Genomic DNA, 14,365 nt, shown 5'->3' on the forward strand with positions numbered 1-14,365 from the left:
AGTGCAAAATGCTTATAAATTAAGTGAAAAGAGGCAGAACATATCATTTTAAATGTGTGTATAGTTGACAAATGAGCTAAAATCAATAGTTACATAATGAGGATTGCACAAAGGAAAAGAAAAATGGAGATACTACTACTAATAATAAAACAATAACTCTATATCTATTCCCCATATGTGCTGTCAGTCAGTCTCGGGCTGTCAATCATCGCGCCGGTGACGTCAGTGCGTCAGTGCGCGCAGGGAATTTCCTCCAGCGTGTGTTAAAGGGGCGGAAGTCAGTCAGACAGTGGCTGGAGAGTTTCTAAAGTCGTTTGCTTTCTCTTGCTCACTCACAGTTTGACTCCACAGCGGCTCCACAGCACATCAGAGGTGAGTGACATGAACACGCGTGTCGTTGCGCGTTCCCGGGACTTTTGCGTGGACGCTGCGCGAGACGAGTTTACAATGTTGCAAATCGCGTGAAGAAAAAAAAAACTCCTTAATCTGATCCGATTTAAAGTTATTGTTAGTTTCAGATATTATAAATATGATTTATATCGTAAAAAAAAATTAATAATCAAAACACAATGTGTATGTATTCAGGTAATGTTCGTCTGTGGGTGACGGTTAACTTTGAATGAAGATTGTCGGTTATTTTTTTTGGCGCCGTGTCAGGTTTGAAAGGTAAAGCGGTTCGTGATTGACTCAATGAGGAAGTGGTTTTGTTCTCAGGGTGTGTCAATATAGCGTTAAATAAGCAAATATACAGTTATTTCAGCACTGGATGTACTTGATAAGTCACACGTTATTGTGTAGAGATTTGATTTTGACGAGGTGTCATTGTCCTGTCATGTTGTCCTTGAGAGTTGCTGTTTTAAATGAGTAACACAACAGTAAAAAGTTCTTACTTAATGTGTGTGAACTTGTTTATTTGTCCTCATGATGGGAGTTTGTGGTGATTTTGATGTAGTTCTGCTCTAAAAGTGATGTTACATGCGGAATAACAGACATTTGAGGCACATTTTAAGTGGAAATAGACCCAGGAAAACAAAGTCTTTTGAGTATTTTTCATGTCATTACATTGTTTAGAGCATAAGAAACGAATGGATTTTTTGATATTTTAATCATATGTTATGCTATGTCTTTACACAGGACTTACTTTATGCAATATGTGGGTAAAATGGCCATACATGGGTTTTCCCATTCAATGTCATGTAGCTATACAAAGTGTAATAACAGGAGTAATAGTTGGCAACATTTCCATAATGATATCCCATTTCATTGGAATATTGATATGTAATGTCTCTCCCTGTTCACTTGGTGTGTTTCCCAGAATGCCTGATAAACATGATTAAAGCCCCGGTGTCTCTTGAGTATGAATTTAATGCCATGTTTTGTAACAGAAAGTCATATTTTGATTAGAAACCCCATACGATTTTCCTGAGATGTTGATTTATAACAAACAATTAGTATCAGATAGATTTAAATGATCATTGCAAGATATTATCATGCTAAATTTGATCATTTTTAAAGACCTAGGAGTTGATGAAACCTCAAAACATATGGTATCTCTTTACAGGAAAACTGTGATATTTATGGCGTCAGAGAAATTCACTAAAATATAATGTCCTTGTACGATTAAAACCCTTATTTGATTTATCTGACTAACTTGAGTGCTGTGGTTGAATTTTGTTAAATGATCATTACAAGATGCTAAATTTGATCATTTTTAAAGACCAATGAAACCGATGAAAGTCCTGATGAAACCTCAAAACAAATGGTATCTCTTTACAAGACTTTGATGGTGTCAGAGAAATTCGCTCAAATATAATGTCCTCGTACAACGTCCCGGAGGTTAAAGGCACTATGAACATAAATTAACAGTAATTTAATGTATTTTGGGTGGTTCCAGATGGCTAACCGGTCAGTGACCCTAAACAGTTAGTGTTAAAAGTGAGTTGTGCGTTTGCACATACTATATTTTGTTCCGAAATTGGCCCCAAAAGTGAGATAAACTTGATGAAATCTACTTCGGGGACGTTTGGGGAAGTGCTCGATCAGAAATATGATATTTCCCAGAATGTAGGTGCGATAGAAACGCACTGTGCCAATCCAACCCCCCCTAAACTGGCCCATGCCCAATAGACCGGATTGGGACGTGATCCAGCAGGCCTGAACAGAACCCGGCCCGGGTGCGGCTCAATGTCTCCGGTCTGCAGGTGGTGTCTGCTCAGCATTGGGATTCTTTAATAATAAGTCGGTTATAGTCTAGTAAAACACAAGGACGTTTTGTCCAGGCGCATTCCTGTTACATAAGAGAACCAATGAAACTCGCCGTAAAGGATAATCATTAGTTGGTCAGCGTTACAAAAGCACACCTGTGTTTTACAGGGAAGCTCCGAATGCTTTCGCAGATGACAACCCAACCGGCTATCAGCGTCTGAGAATGTGTTTGGGTCGTTTCTAGGTTCAGAGATCAGTGGCTAAGCATTAAACTGCCAAGTGTTGGTTGCGCTGAAAGTCCAGCCCTGTTTCTTTATGTGTTGGCATAATAATAAATTCCTAAATTACCACCTATGGATCGGTAGCTCAACCCTGTCTACACATGCAGGGATTTAACGGCTGTCATATTCGTGTTGTTTTAGGGCTTGGATGGATGTAGAATTAGGTAATTCCTCTATTTAATGGAACTTTCCGTAAAGTAGTAGGCCAATGTTTGGCTTTGATCGTAAGCTAATATACACTCTTAAAAATGGAAACTTTCCAAGGAAAAAAAGTTTGATTTTTAGGGTTAGGGTACTTCGAGGTTTGTTAGGGAACCTAAAAAGGTTCTTCTATGACATCACTTTTGAAACCTGTGTTGGAAATCAGAAATGTACGGTTGCTTTATTTCACTAAATAAACGTTTTGCACTGTTTTTATTGGGCCAGGCTGTCCGTTTTCCAGGCCGTGCCTCTTTGGCGTCACGTCCTACTTGTTTGCATCATAAGAAAACCAACCGGGACTTGGCAGATCAATGAAAAGCTTTAGTTCATATGTGACCAGTTGCTTGCAAAATCAGTTGCAATGAGCTAATTTTCAAAAATTAGTACATTCTCTATTAAAAAAAACCTTCAAAATGATGTATGATTTGTTTGAATCTGACAAAATGACAGAGCTACACATGTTTGAAGTCTTTAACTTTTAACTGGAACTTTACTTTATAAAGTTTTAAATATGGATATTTTTTCTTACACAAACGCATCGATTCGCTTCAGAAGGCCTTTATTAACACCCCAGAGCCGTGTGGAGCAGTTATATGACGGACAGATGCACTTTTATGGGCTTCAAAAACAGAGCAACTATTACTGTCATTATAAAGCTTGGAGTAGCCAGGACTTTTTAAGTCTAACTCTGATTTTATTCGTCTGAAAGAAGAATGTCAAACACACCTCGGATGACTTGAGGGAGAGTAAATCATGGGCTAATTTTCATTTTTGGGTGAACTATCCCTTTAATGAGTCATTGGTGTGTTTTGGGTGTAACGCGCAATAAACCAATCAGAGTCTCATCTCCCTTTCCCTTTAAAAGCCAGTTGTGCTGCACCATGGAGGATTCGCTATTTACATGCGAGCGGAAAGACTGAACGCTTCTTTTATTTTTAATATTTAAACGTGTGTGTGTGTGTGCGCGCGTGTGTGCGCGCTGCTGCTTCCCTGTGTGTGTAATAATCAGAGTGTGTGTGTGTGTGTGTGTGTGTGTGTTGTGTGCACTGCCAGGGTTTTTCCTGGGTCAAAAATGGTCTTCGGTGGTGGCTGACAGACATGGTCATCCATACACACACACACACACAGTAAAAAAGTTCCCTACCCACGTGATCTGCAAGCACAATACTGACAATACATTTTAAATAAAATCAAAGAAAGTTTGTAACTTTTGCTTATCTTATTACGATACCTTGATTGTTTTTGTTCCTCATTTTTACACTATTTACTGATAATTGTTTTGGAATAATCATATCAATATTAAAAAGTAGTATTAAAAAAATGAACAAATAGCCTAATTTTCTGCCATATACAATTTCATAAAATTATCAGCTAGCTAACAACAACTTTGTTCTGGGTTCACCTCACTCCAGTCTAAACTAAATGATTTTAGGCTATTTATTTTACTACACATTGTGAACATAAATAAGCTGAAAGACTGTGGATGATTAAAGCTAATTCTTACTATCCACTCTTGCTAAAGTGGGTAAGCACACTTGTGTTCTCATTTAAGGTGTTCTGAGTAAATGATTAAACTGATTCATGAGTTCAGTGTTGGACAGATCAGATGTTCTAACCAGTCGTTGAAATGATTCGGTTCAAAGGAGTCATTAGGTGGCGAATCGGACATTAGCAGACGCTTTGTGTGTGAATCCCGTCTGTTAGAACATCGCGAAAGATTTGTCAACACACAGAAAACACTTCATAACCGGATTGAATTTGTTTCCCGTTTATTGAAATTATGGTTTATGGTTCTGATCGTTCTCTCTGTCACTCAGTTAACGCAAGCGCAGCAGTCCTACTACATCAATCATAAATCACAATAACTGATCAAATAAGGCTGTGGCGGGACAAAAATGTGTTTTGGTGGCCGCCAAAAACTTTTAAATGTAGGAAAAACCCTGACTGCCTATAGGTTCATATTAGTAACACGCCCTTAAAAGCTGCACTATGTAAGTTTCCCGTCCGCTAGAGGTCGCCTGTTCAAAACAAAGGCGTAGTTTGATGACATCACGTTTGAGCGCAGAATCTTGGGTCATGTGATCTTCAGCTCAGAATCGGGACAGGACTCGGGCAGAACTCATGTTGATGATGTGATTATTATCGTTACTGTAGTGAAGCAGAAGCAGGACGAGTGTTGTGGAGCTGAGGAACCGCTGGAGCGATTGTTAATAAGATGAACGCAACACACGCCTCGCGAGCAGCAGGACTTTTATTATGCCACAGTCGCCACTTCCGCTCCTCCGCTCATGAGTGTGAGGTAACGCAGCTCTGCTGATCATATTACACACATCTGAGTGTGTTGATGATGGGATGGCGTTACTCTGCTGTGACACTTGTTCACACTGCAGTGAGATGAAAGCGTTTCTGCAGAATAACACCAGAAACCGAGGGGAACGTGGATATGATGTCATCGACAGGCCACGCCCTCACACGTCCCGGTTCCTCGGGTAAAAGAGCATCTCACCATTTACAAATAGTTGGAAACATTTGGGATATTGAGTACTAGGGCTACAGCGATCGATTCTTTTTGTAATCGATTAATCTAACACTTAATCGATCGATTAATCGGATTAAAAAAATTGTGTGTTTTTTTTAAACAACCAAAACAAATAATGCATAACGAAAATGAAGAGGAAAAGCAATTTTCAAGTGTGTGTGTGTGTGTGTGTGTGTGTGTGTACGCGGGCCTGTGTGTGAGTGAACAGATGAGCAGAGCGTTTGAGATTTAAACACCAGGAGCTGAACATGGACATGAGAACTGCGTCCGGCTGACACTCGCGGAACACACTCGCGGAACACACTAGCGGAACACACTCGCAAAACACACTCGCGGAACACACTAGCGGAACACACTCGCGGAACACACTCGCAGAACACACTAGCGGAACACACTCGCAGAACACACTAGCGGAACACACTCGCAGAACACACTAGCGGAACACACTCGCAGAACACACTAGCGGAACACACTCGCGGAACACACTCGCGGAACACACTAGCGGAACACACTCGCGGAACACACTCGCAGAACACACTCGCGGAACACACTAGCAGAACACACTGGCGGAACACACTAGCAGAACACTCTCGCGGAACACACTCGCGGAACACACTGGCGGAACACACTGGCGGAACACACTGGCGGAACACACTCGCGGAACACACTGGCAGAACACACTCGCGGAACACACTGGCGGAACACACTCGCAGAACACACTCGCGGAACACACTAGCAGAATTCCACTCGCGGAACACACTCGCGGAGTGCGGAACACACTCGCAGAACACACTCGCGGAACACACTCGCAGAACACACTGGCGGAACACACTAGCAGAACACACTCGCGGAACACACTGGCGGAACACACTGGCGGAACACACTGGCGGAACACACTGGCGGAACACACTGGCGGAACACACTCGCAGAACACACTCGCGGAACACACTGGCAGAACACACTCGCGGAACACACTAGCAGAATTCCACTCGCGGAACACACTCGCGGAGTGCGGAACACACTCGCGGAACACACTCGCAGAACACACTCGCGGAACACACTCGCGGAACACACTCGCGGAACACACTCGCGGAACACACTCGCAGAACACACTCGCGGAACACACTCGCAGAACACACTCGCGGAACACACTCGCGGAACACACTCGCGGAACACACTCGCGGAACACACTCGCAGAACACACTCGCGGAACACACTCGCGGAACACACTCGCAGAACACACTCGCAGAACACACTAGCGAAACACACTCGCGGAACACACTCGCAGAACACACTCGCGGAACACACTGGCAGAACACACTCGCGGAACACACTGGCAGAACACACTCGCGGAACACACTAGCAGAATTCCACTCGCGGAACACACTCGCGGAGTGCGGAACACACTCGCGGAACACACTCGCGGAACACACTAGCGGAACACACTCGCGGAACACACTCGCGGAACACACTCGCGGAACACACTAGCGGAACACACTCGCGGAACACACTCGCGGAACACACTCGCGGAACACACTAGCGGAACACACTCGCGGAACACACTCGCGGAACACACTGGCGGAACACACTGGCGGAACACACTGGCGGAACACACTGGCGGAACACACTCGCGGAACACACTCGCGGAACACACTGGCGGAACACACTGGCGGAACACACTGGCGGAACACACTGGCGGAACACACTGGCGGAACACACTCGCGGAACACACTAGCGGAACACACTAGCGGAACACACTCGCGGAACACACTCGCGGAACACACTCGCGGAACACACTCGCGGAACACACTCGCGTCACGCCTGGCGTCACATTGCACAGAGTGTGTGATGGAGCCCCAAGTCTGCCAATAATTAAAGAGATGGATGTTCTTCACTCTAAAGAGAATTTTATTGGTATACACCCCTATGGACAAGTTGAGTTATCTATACATTTCTTTTGTTTGGCTGGAAGTCTAAACTTTATATCTGGTTAAAGGGTTAGTTCACCCAAAAATGAAAATTCTGTCATTAATTACTTCCCCTCATGTCGTTGGACACCCGTCAGACCTCCGTTCATCTTCAGACACAAATGAAGATATTTTAGTGTAAATCTGATGCTCTGAAAGGCCTCCATTGGCTCAATGCACTTTACACTCTCAAGACCCTTAAAAGACACTAAAGACTAAAGTTACAAAGTCCATCTCACTACAGCGGTTCTACAATAACTTTATGAATCGGCGACAATAGTTTTTGTGCGCAAAAAAACCCTAAATAACGACTTATATAGTGATGACGATTTCAAAACACGGCCTCATGAAGCTTTGAAGCGTTATGAATCAGTGAGTCGATTCAGCAGTTTGAATCGCCAAATTTCAGCAGTTTGCCGGTTTGACACGCGATCCGAATCATCATTCGACTCACTGATTCATAACGCTTCGAAGCTTCATGATGCCGTGTTTTGAAATCGTCATCACTATATAAGTCGTTATTTAGGGTTTTTTTGCGCACAAAAACTATTCTCGTCTTCATAAAGTTATTGTAGAACCACTGTAGTGAGATGGACTTTGTAACGACGTCTTTAGTGTCTTTTAAGGGTCTTGAGAGTGTAAAGTGCATTGAGCCAATGGAGGCCTTTCAGAGCATCAGATTTACACTAAAATATCTTCATTTGTGTCTGAAGATGAACGGAGGTCTGACGGGTGTCCAACCACATGAGGGTCAGTAATTAATGACAGAATTTTCATTTTTGGGTGAACTAACCCTTTAATGCTTTATACTTGCAAATGCTCTCAAAGCTCAAAACTTTAACTCATGGAGACTTTGAAGTTATTCTAACTCTGTCTGAATCACAATACTATTGTTGATCTAGATTAGAGAAGATGAGTAAATGTTCCCGTTATGAAGCGTGTGACACACACACACACACACACACACACACACACACACACACACACACACACACACACACACACACACACACACACACACACCCCTAGTGGCTTCAGGCATGGAAAATCCTTCATTCTCTCTATTCAGGATGTTCTCAATACATGTTGTTGTGTATAACCGCACCCTCAGTGCTTCCAGAGGAGCGTTGCATCAGCTTGACTACATTTACATTTACATTTTACATTTATGCATTTAGCAGACGCTTTTATCCAAAGCGACTTACAACTTGGGGGTACAATAAGCGATTGGTCGTGAAGAGTCGAGTGAGCGCAACAAGTGCCTGAAATACTTAGTCCGTGTACATTTCTCAGTGTAGCACAGGCTAGAGTAGGGCGGGAAAGAGGAGGGAAAGAGGAAAGGAAAGAATTATTATTTTTTATTTTTTTTAAGTGCACATGGAAGAGATGAGTTTTTAGTTGACTTTTGAATGTTGTCAACAAATCAGCATTTCGGATGGCGGTGGGCAGATCGTTCCACCAGCTGGGAACGTTGAATGAAAATGTTCTGGAAAGGGCTTTTTTGACTAACTCCGCAGTCACACAGATAAGATGAGACACACTCCTCTGAGCGCCGGATGAGCCTCTGTTCGCTGGGAAAACAGATGGCTGGGAATGCTCATGTTGGCATCCTGGCTTTGTGCTCATCCACACTGACTCTCATTGATCCTCGTCTTCCCATACGGTATGTCCAGTTTATAACCGGTCATGGAAAATCCACAGCGTGATATAAATAAACCGCGATATTCGTGTCCGAGCGTTTGGCCGATATGAACGAGATCTGTTTTGAGGGTGTGGAATGAACCAGATCAGTTTGAAATATTGGAATATTTTGAGGTTTAAAGGGCAGGAGAGCAGGTGAATGACATTGCTTTTAACTTCCAAAAGTGTCTCGGCCCGTTCGGACATTCCCGGGCAAGACCCCCCGAGTCTAATCCGCTCCTCTGGAATGTTTCTATTTGGCTTGTGCTGGATTTTACTGGGGTTTTACCTCAACAACAACTGTGGAGCTCTTAAAATACTGGCCTGTGCACACGCAGATCTTGTCATGTTTATATAAATAGAGATTGCTCTCTTGTTTTATCGGTGCTTATGAGATAAGTTTGGACCATCTTGTCCATGGATTTATTTAGAAACCTGTAACATTGTCCAGTTCAATCAATTGCACAGGTATTTCTTATCATTGTCTATTTTAGCCAATTGTTGGCTTCTTGTTTACAGACACACACACACCTATCAGGCATAACATTATGACCACCTTCCTAATATTGTGTTGGTTCCCCTTTTGCTGACCCGTCGAGGCATGGACTCCACTAGACCCCTGAATGTGTGCTGTGGTATCTGGCACCAAGATGTTAGCAGCAGATCCTTAAAGTCCTGTAAGTTGCGAGGTGAACTCCATGGATCGGACTTGTTTGTTCAGCACATCCCACAGATGCTCGATTGGATTGAGATCTGGGGAATTTGAGTCAACGCCTCAAACTCGTTGTTGTGGACCCAAGGTTTCCCAGCAGAACATTGCCCAAAGCATCACACGCCAGCTTGCCTTCTTCCCATCTTTCGGCGGTGGACAGGGGTCAGCATGGGCACTGGTCAGCGGCTGTGCCGCCCCATACACAACAAACTGGGATGCTCTGTATATTCTGACCCCTTACTATCAGAACCAGCATTAACTTCTTGTGCAGTTTGAGCTCCAGTAGCTCGTCTGTTTGATCGGCCCACACGGGCATCAATGAGCCTCGGCCGCCCATGACCCTGTGGCCGGTTCTCCACTGGTCCTTCATGACCCTGTGGCCGGTTCTCCACTGGTCCTCCATGACCCTGTGGCCGGTTCTCCACTGGTCCTCCATGACCCTGTGGCCGGTTCTCCACTGGTCCTCCATGACCCTGTGGCCGGTTCTCCACTGGTCCTTCATGACCCTGTGGCCGGTTCTCCACTGGTCCTCCATGACCCTGTGGCTGGTTCTCCACTGGTCCTTCATGACCCTGTGGCCGGTTCTCCACTGGTCCTCCATGACCCTGTGGCCGGTTCTCCACTGGTCCTCCATGACCCTGTGGCCGGTTCTTCACTGGTCCTCCATGACCCTGTGGCCGGTTCAGAACCATCATTAACGTCTTGAGCAGTTTGAGCACTTTTGATAGAGACTGGCCACTGCAGACCGGGAACAGCCCACAAGAGCTGCAGTTTTGGAGATGTTCTGACCCAGTCCTCTAGCCGTCACAATCTGGCCCTTGTCAAACTCGCTCAAATCCCTAATCCTCAAATCCTCAAATCCTGTGCGTTCACACCGCCGCCGGCGAGAGCGTCAAACTTCGCTCTGGCCGCCCTACCATCGACGCTGTAGAAGATTCGTGGATGCGCTGCCGCTCTGACGTAGATCGAATGCTTGGTCTTTCGGCATTTAAAGGGGCTGCAAAGCAAACACTCATGTTGATCGGCGTTTGTGCTGACTGACCACAAGTAGGGTATAACTGTATAATATAACCTCATGAAATCATTTAAATGTGAAAGTTAAAAAAAGCAGATAGATGGAAAGAACTTAACAATTATAGTTACATGTTTGCTAACGAAATAAACCAATTAAAAGCCATTTGTGTGGTGTATAAATAATGTTGCGCATCTTCTTATCAAACCCGCCGCGCCAGCAGTGATCAACCTCTCTCTATTTTGCTTGGGAACTAATGTGGTCGGAACCGAAGTTTACAGCACTGCGTTCTCTAGAATCATCTCAAGCGGAGCACTTCTACATTCCCATTGGTTGCCGCCGGCTGCCGCCGAAGCGCGTCGTAGCTCATTACCATAAAGTTGACCTGATTTCAACTCTCCTCGACGCCCAAATCGTCCAAGACGCGCCGCGCCGCTCTCGCCGGAGCTCGCCGCCGGGCTCCCATTGAGAATGAATGACTTCCGGCCACTTTGACGCTCTCGCCGGCGGCGGTGTGAACGCACACTTACGCTTGCCCATTTTTCCTGCTTCTAACACATCAACTCTATGTTGATTTTTGTCTACGACAAAATGTTCACTTGCTGCCTAATATATCCCACCCACTAACAGGAGATGAAGATTACTCACTTCACTGGTCATAATGTTATGCCTGATCATTGTATATACGTATATATTTGTGTGTGTGTGTGTGTGTGATAAATGTCTGTATGTTGTGTTATGCGAGTATGTAAATATAAAATAAATAATATATAATTTCTATTTATTCGTTTGCTTTTCTGTGTATATAAGCAAACAAATAAAAAAATAGACATTTTGTTCTTTTATATTTGTTTGTATTGTGTATTATATATTTATACAATATAAGTTGTATATTTATATATGCATAAGACAACTGGATGATGCTTCCCAGGCGAGGCGTTTGTCTAAAGTTGCAGAACGTGTTTAGCCGTCACAGACGTCAGTAGATCTGTTTTGTCTCCTCTTGCAACAACAATAACAACAAGTCTTTGCTCTTTGCTCTTGTTTCTCAGGCTGTGAATTGGACTTTGGCAGAACTTCGAACTTCCGTCCACCATGAGCAACAACTACAGCGTGTCCTTGATCGGTCCTTCCCCCTGGGGCTTCAGACTTCAGGGTGGCAAGGACTTCAGCATGCCTCTCACCATCTCCAAAGTGAGTGTCACCTAACATGTCATGCTAACTTTCAAGGGCCCTTTAAATGTCAGTAATGGGTGCATGAGAGACGTTTTGTTCTATATGTGCTCTGCATTCTCAGCATGTTGACTAGCGAGTGCCATCAGGCTGTGGGTGGTGATATGGGATGGCACGATGCCATGTTAACGTCGGCCATGTTTCTCTCTCTCACCTGTTTCATATTTTTAAGCAGCGATGCTAAAAGTCAATTGTGAAATGTGAATTGTTTTCTTTTTACATGTTCCTGGTCTAAATGTGAATGATTCAAGAGTGCAAAGAATATATAATCCATTGGGTCTGACTGTATTCTGGTCTCATTGATCCAATACATTTCCAATGGAGAAGTTATTTTTATTTTTCTGTACTGACATGTTTTTTCATGTCAAGTCACCTTCATTTAAATAGCAGTTTTTACAATACAGTTTTTTTTCAAAGCAACTTTACAGTTATATTCGGAAATTAATGGAAGAGAGTTTGTCTAGAAAACTTATTGTCCAGTTAAAGTAAGTATTTTTTCATTTAATTTCCGTTGTAAAAAATCATTAGTAATTTACTTTGGGGCCACTTACACGAAACCATTTTCGTGACAACGTTTAATGTGTTCTGGACGTTCGTTTGTACGTCATCTGTGTTTGGTGGCTAGAGAACGCAAACTTTGAAAAAGGTTTTGAAACGATACTGTTATCGTCTTCATGTAAACTTATAAAAATGTGAATCTGTGAGAGCGGTGACGGCATGCATTGAGCGTTTAGTCTATAGGCGAGCGTGAAAACCTGGAAAATTGATGACAAATGTTCCAGTCCTGGAAAACACATGGAAAATTTGAGAAAATGTAAAATGTCCTGGAAAATCTTGTTGTTGTCTGGGAAAATTCTTTAAAAAAGTTATTTATTTAGCCGAGTATAAAGAGTTTATCGCTGGCCCAAACAATTAGCACTAGTTGCAGAAAGCACATGTTCAGGAATGCTGAGTTTGATGTGTGTGAGTAGTTTTGAATAATGATGTTTAATAGCTAATGCTAATAACTGCTCAAATGTATGCAGTGAATGTTAACTCGTAAGCTGCTACCTAATCACATCATTTTGATATAAAGTCACATTTGTGTGTTATAAAGTCAGAATTGCAAGATATAGTCAGAATTGCGTGATATAAACTCACAAGTCTTTTCTTCACAATTGACTTTTTTGCGCAGTTGCGAGTTTATATCTTGCATTTCTGACTTCTTTTCTCAGAATTGTGAGATCTAAACTGCAATTGCAAGTTATAAAGTTCTGAATTCTGAGGAAAAAATGTAATTGAGGAAAAACGAATTGCGACAATTTTCGCGTTTATATCACATATGTAAACTCGCAATAGCGAGATAAAAAGTCGCAATTACCTTTTCTATTCTGTGGTGTAAACAAGCTTCAATAGTCATAATGTATGATTAAGAGCTCATATTGAGAAATGCTGGATTGTTAAGTAATGGCAATAAACTGTACGGCTTTTAAAGACTTAGAAAGCAATATTTGGCATGATCCTTGTCTTTTATTCCCACCGTAGTAAAATTGAAAATGGTTGCTGAAAAAGAGTGGGAACCCTGGTATGTGTGCAGGCGTGTCGTTTTTCTTTACAAAATGGCCGCCAAATTACTTGCCTGGCATGCATGCAGCATTTTTAAGTCGTTTACGCGGATCCATGTGTATGGGAATCATTTTGGTCAACATTGTTTTAATTACATGTATTTGATTGTTGTTATGATGCACATTTTCCATCTCATCTTTGACAAAAATTTAAAATATTTGTCAGTCATTTTGTTGACTAGACATCTTTAGACATATGTCTCATGTTTGTGAGACAAGTATTCACTAAGCTAGAGGTCATTTTCCGAAGACTATCTGAATTAACGTCTTTGACAGAGAGGCTGCAGATCGCGCATCATGTTTGTTTTCTTTATTTTGCAAAAAGCACAACATTTTGTTTTTAATTGTGACTGTACACAAAAAAAGAAACTTAACAGAATATAATGATGTATAACACTTACCTGAATGATAAAAAAAGAGTTATTTGAGTCTCTTTGGCACTGATAAGAAAAAAAGACCGCCGACTCGAGAGCGTTAAAGGAATGCTTCACCCAAAAATGAAAATTATCCAATAATTTACTCTCCCTTCAAGCCATCCTAGGTGTGTGGCTTTCTTCTTTCAGCCAAACACAATCAAAGTTATGTTAAATAATATCATGGCTCTTCCCAGCTTTGTAATGGCATTGAATAGTGAAATAGAGTTTTTGAAGCTCCAAAAAGCGCATCTATCCATCATAAAAGTAATTCATATGACTCCAGTGTAGTGTTGTCAAAAGTACTGACTGTGATACCAAGTCGGTACTGAAATTTAAAAAACGTGACTCTTTAAGCGCTATTGAGTAGAGCCCGACGATAAAGGATTTTTAAGGCCGATACGATACAAATATTTGGTGATTTTAAAAAATGCAATATATCGAGACCAATATATATTTGTGACTTGGTGAAACCTGCAGAAACCCTGTTATATTACCAAACGTTTTCAACCAGGAAA

At 42.5% G+C, this 14,365-nt stretch overlaps 1 protein-coding gene across 1 annotated transcript in view; it reads left to right on the forward strand.

The window, feature by feature from the left end:
* Positions 1 to 232: 232 nt before the first annotated feature.
* The window catches only part of pdlim5b (PDZ and LIM domain 5b), a gene marked incomplete at its 3' end in the record, with an annotated part of 188,826 nt that continues 174,693 nt past the window's right edge, over positions 233 to 14,365 (forward strand). The window contains exons 1-2 of the mRNA XM_079804045.1: positions 233 to 372; positions 11,650 to 11,791. Coding sequence (XP_079660171.1) covers positions 11,693 to 11,791 — 99 coding nt within the window. The 5' untranslated portion in view covers positions 233 to 372; positions 11,650 to 11,692. The remainder of the gene's footprint in view (positions 373 to 11,649; positions 11,792 to 14,365) is intronic.

The sequence above is a fragment of the Gobio gobio genome (assembly GCF_949357685.1).
Source record: "Gobio gobio genome assembly, chromosome: 22".
Lineage (NCBI taxonomy): Eukaryota > Metazoa > Chordata > Actinopteri > Cypriniformes > Gobionidae > Gobio > Gobio gobio.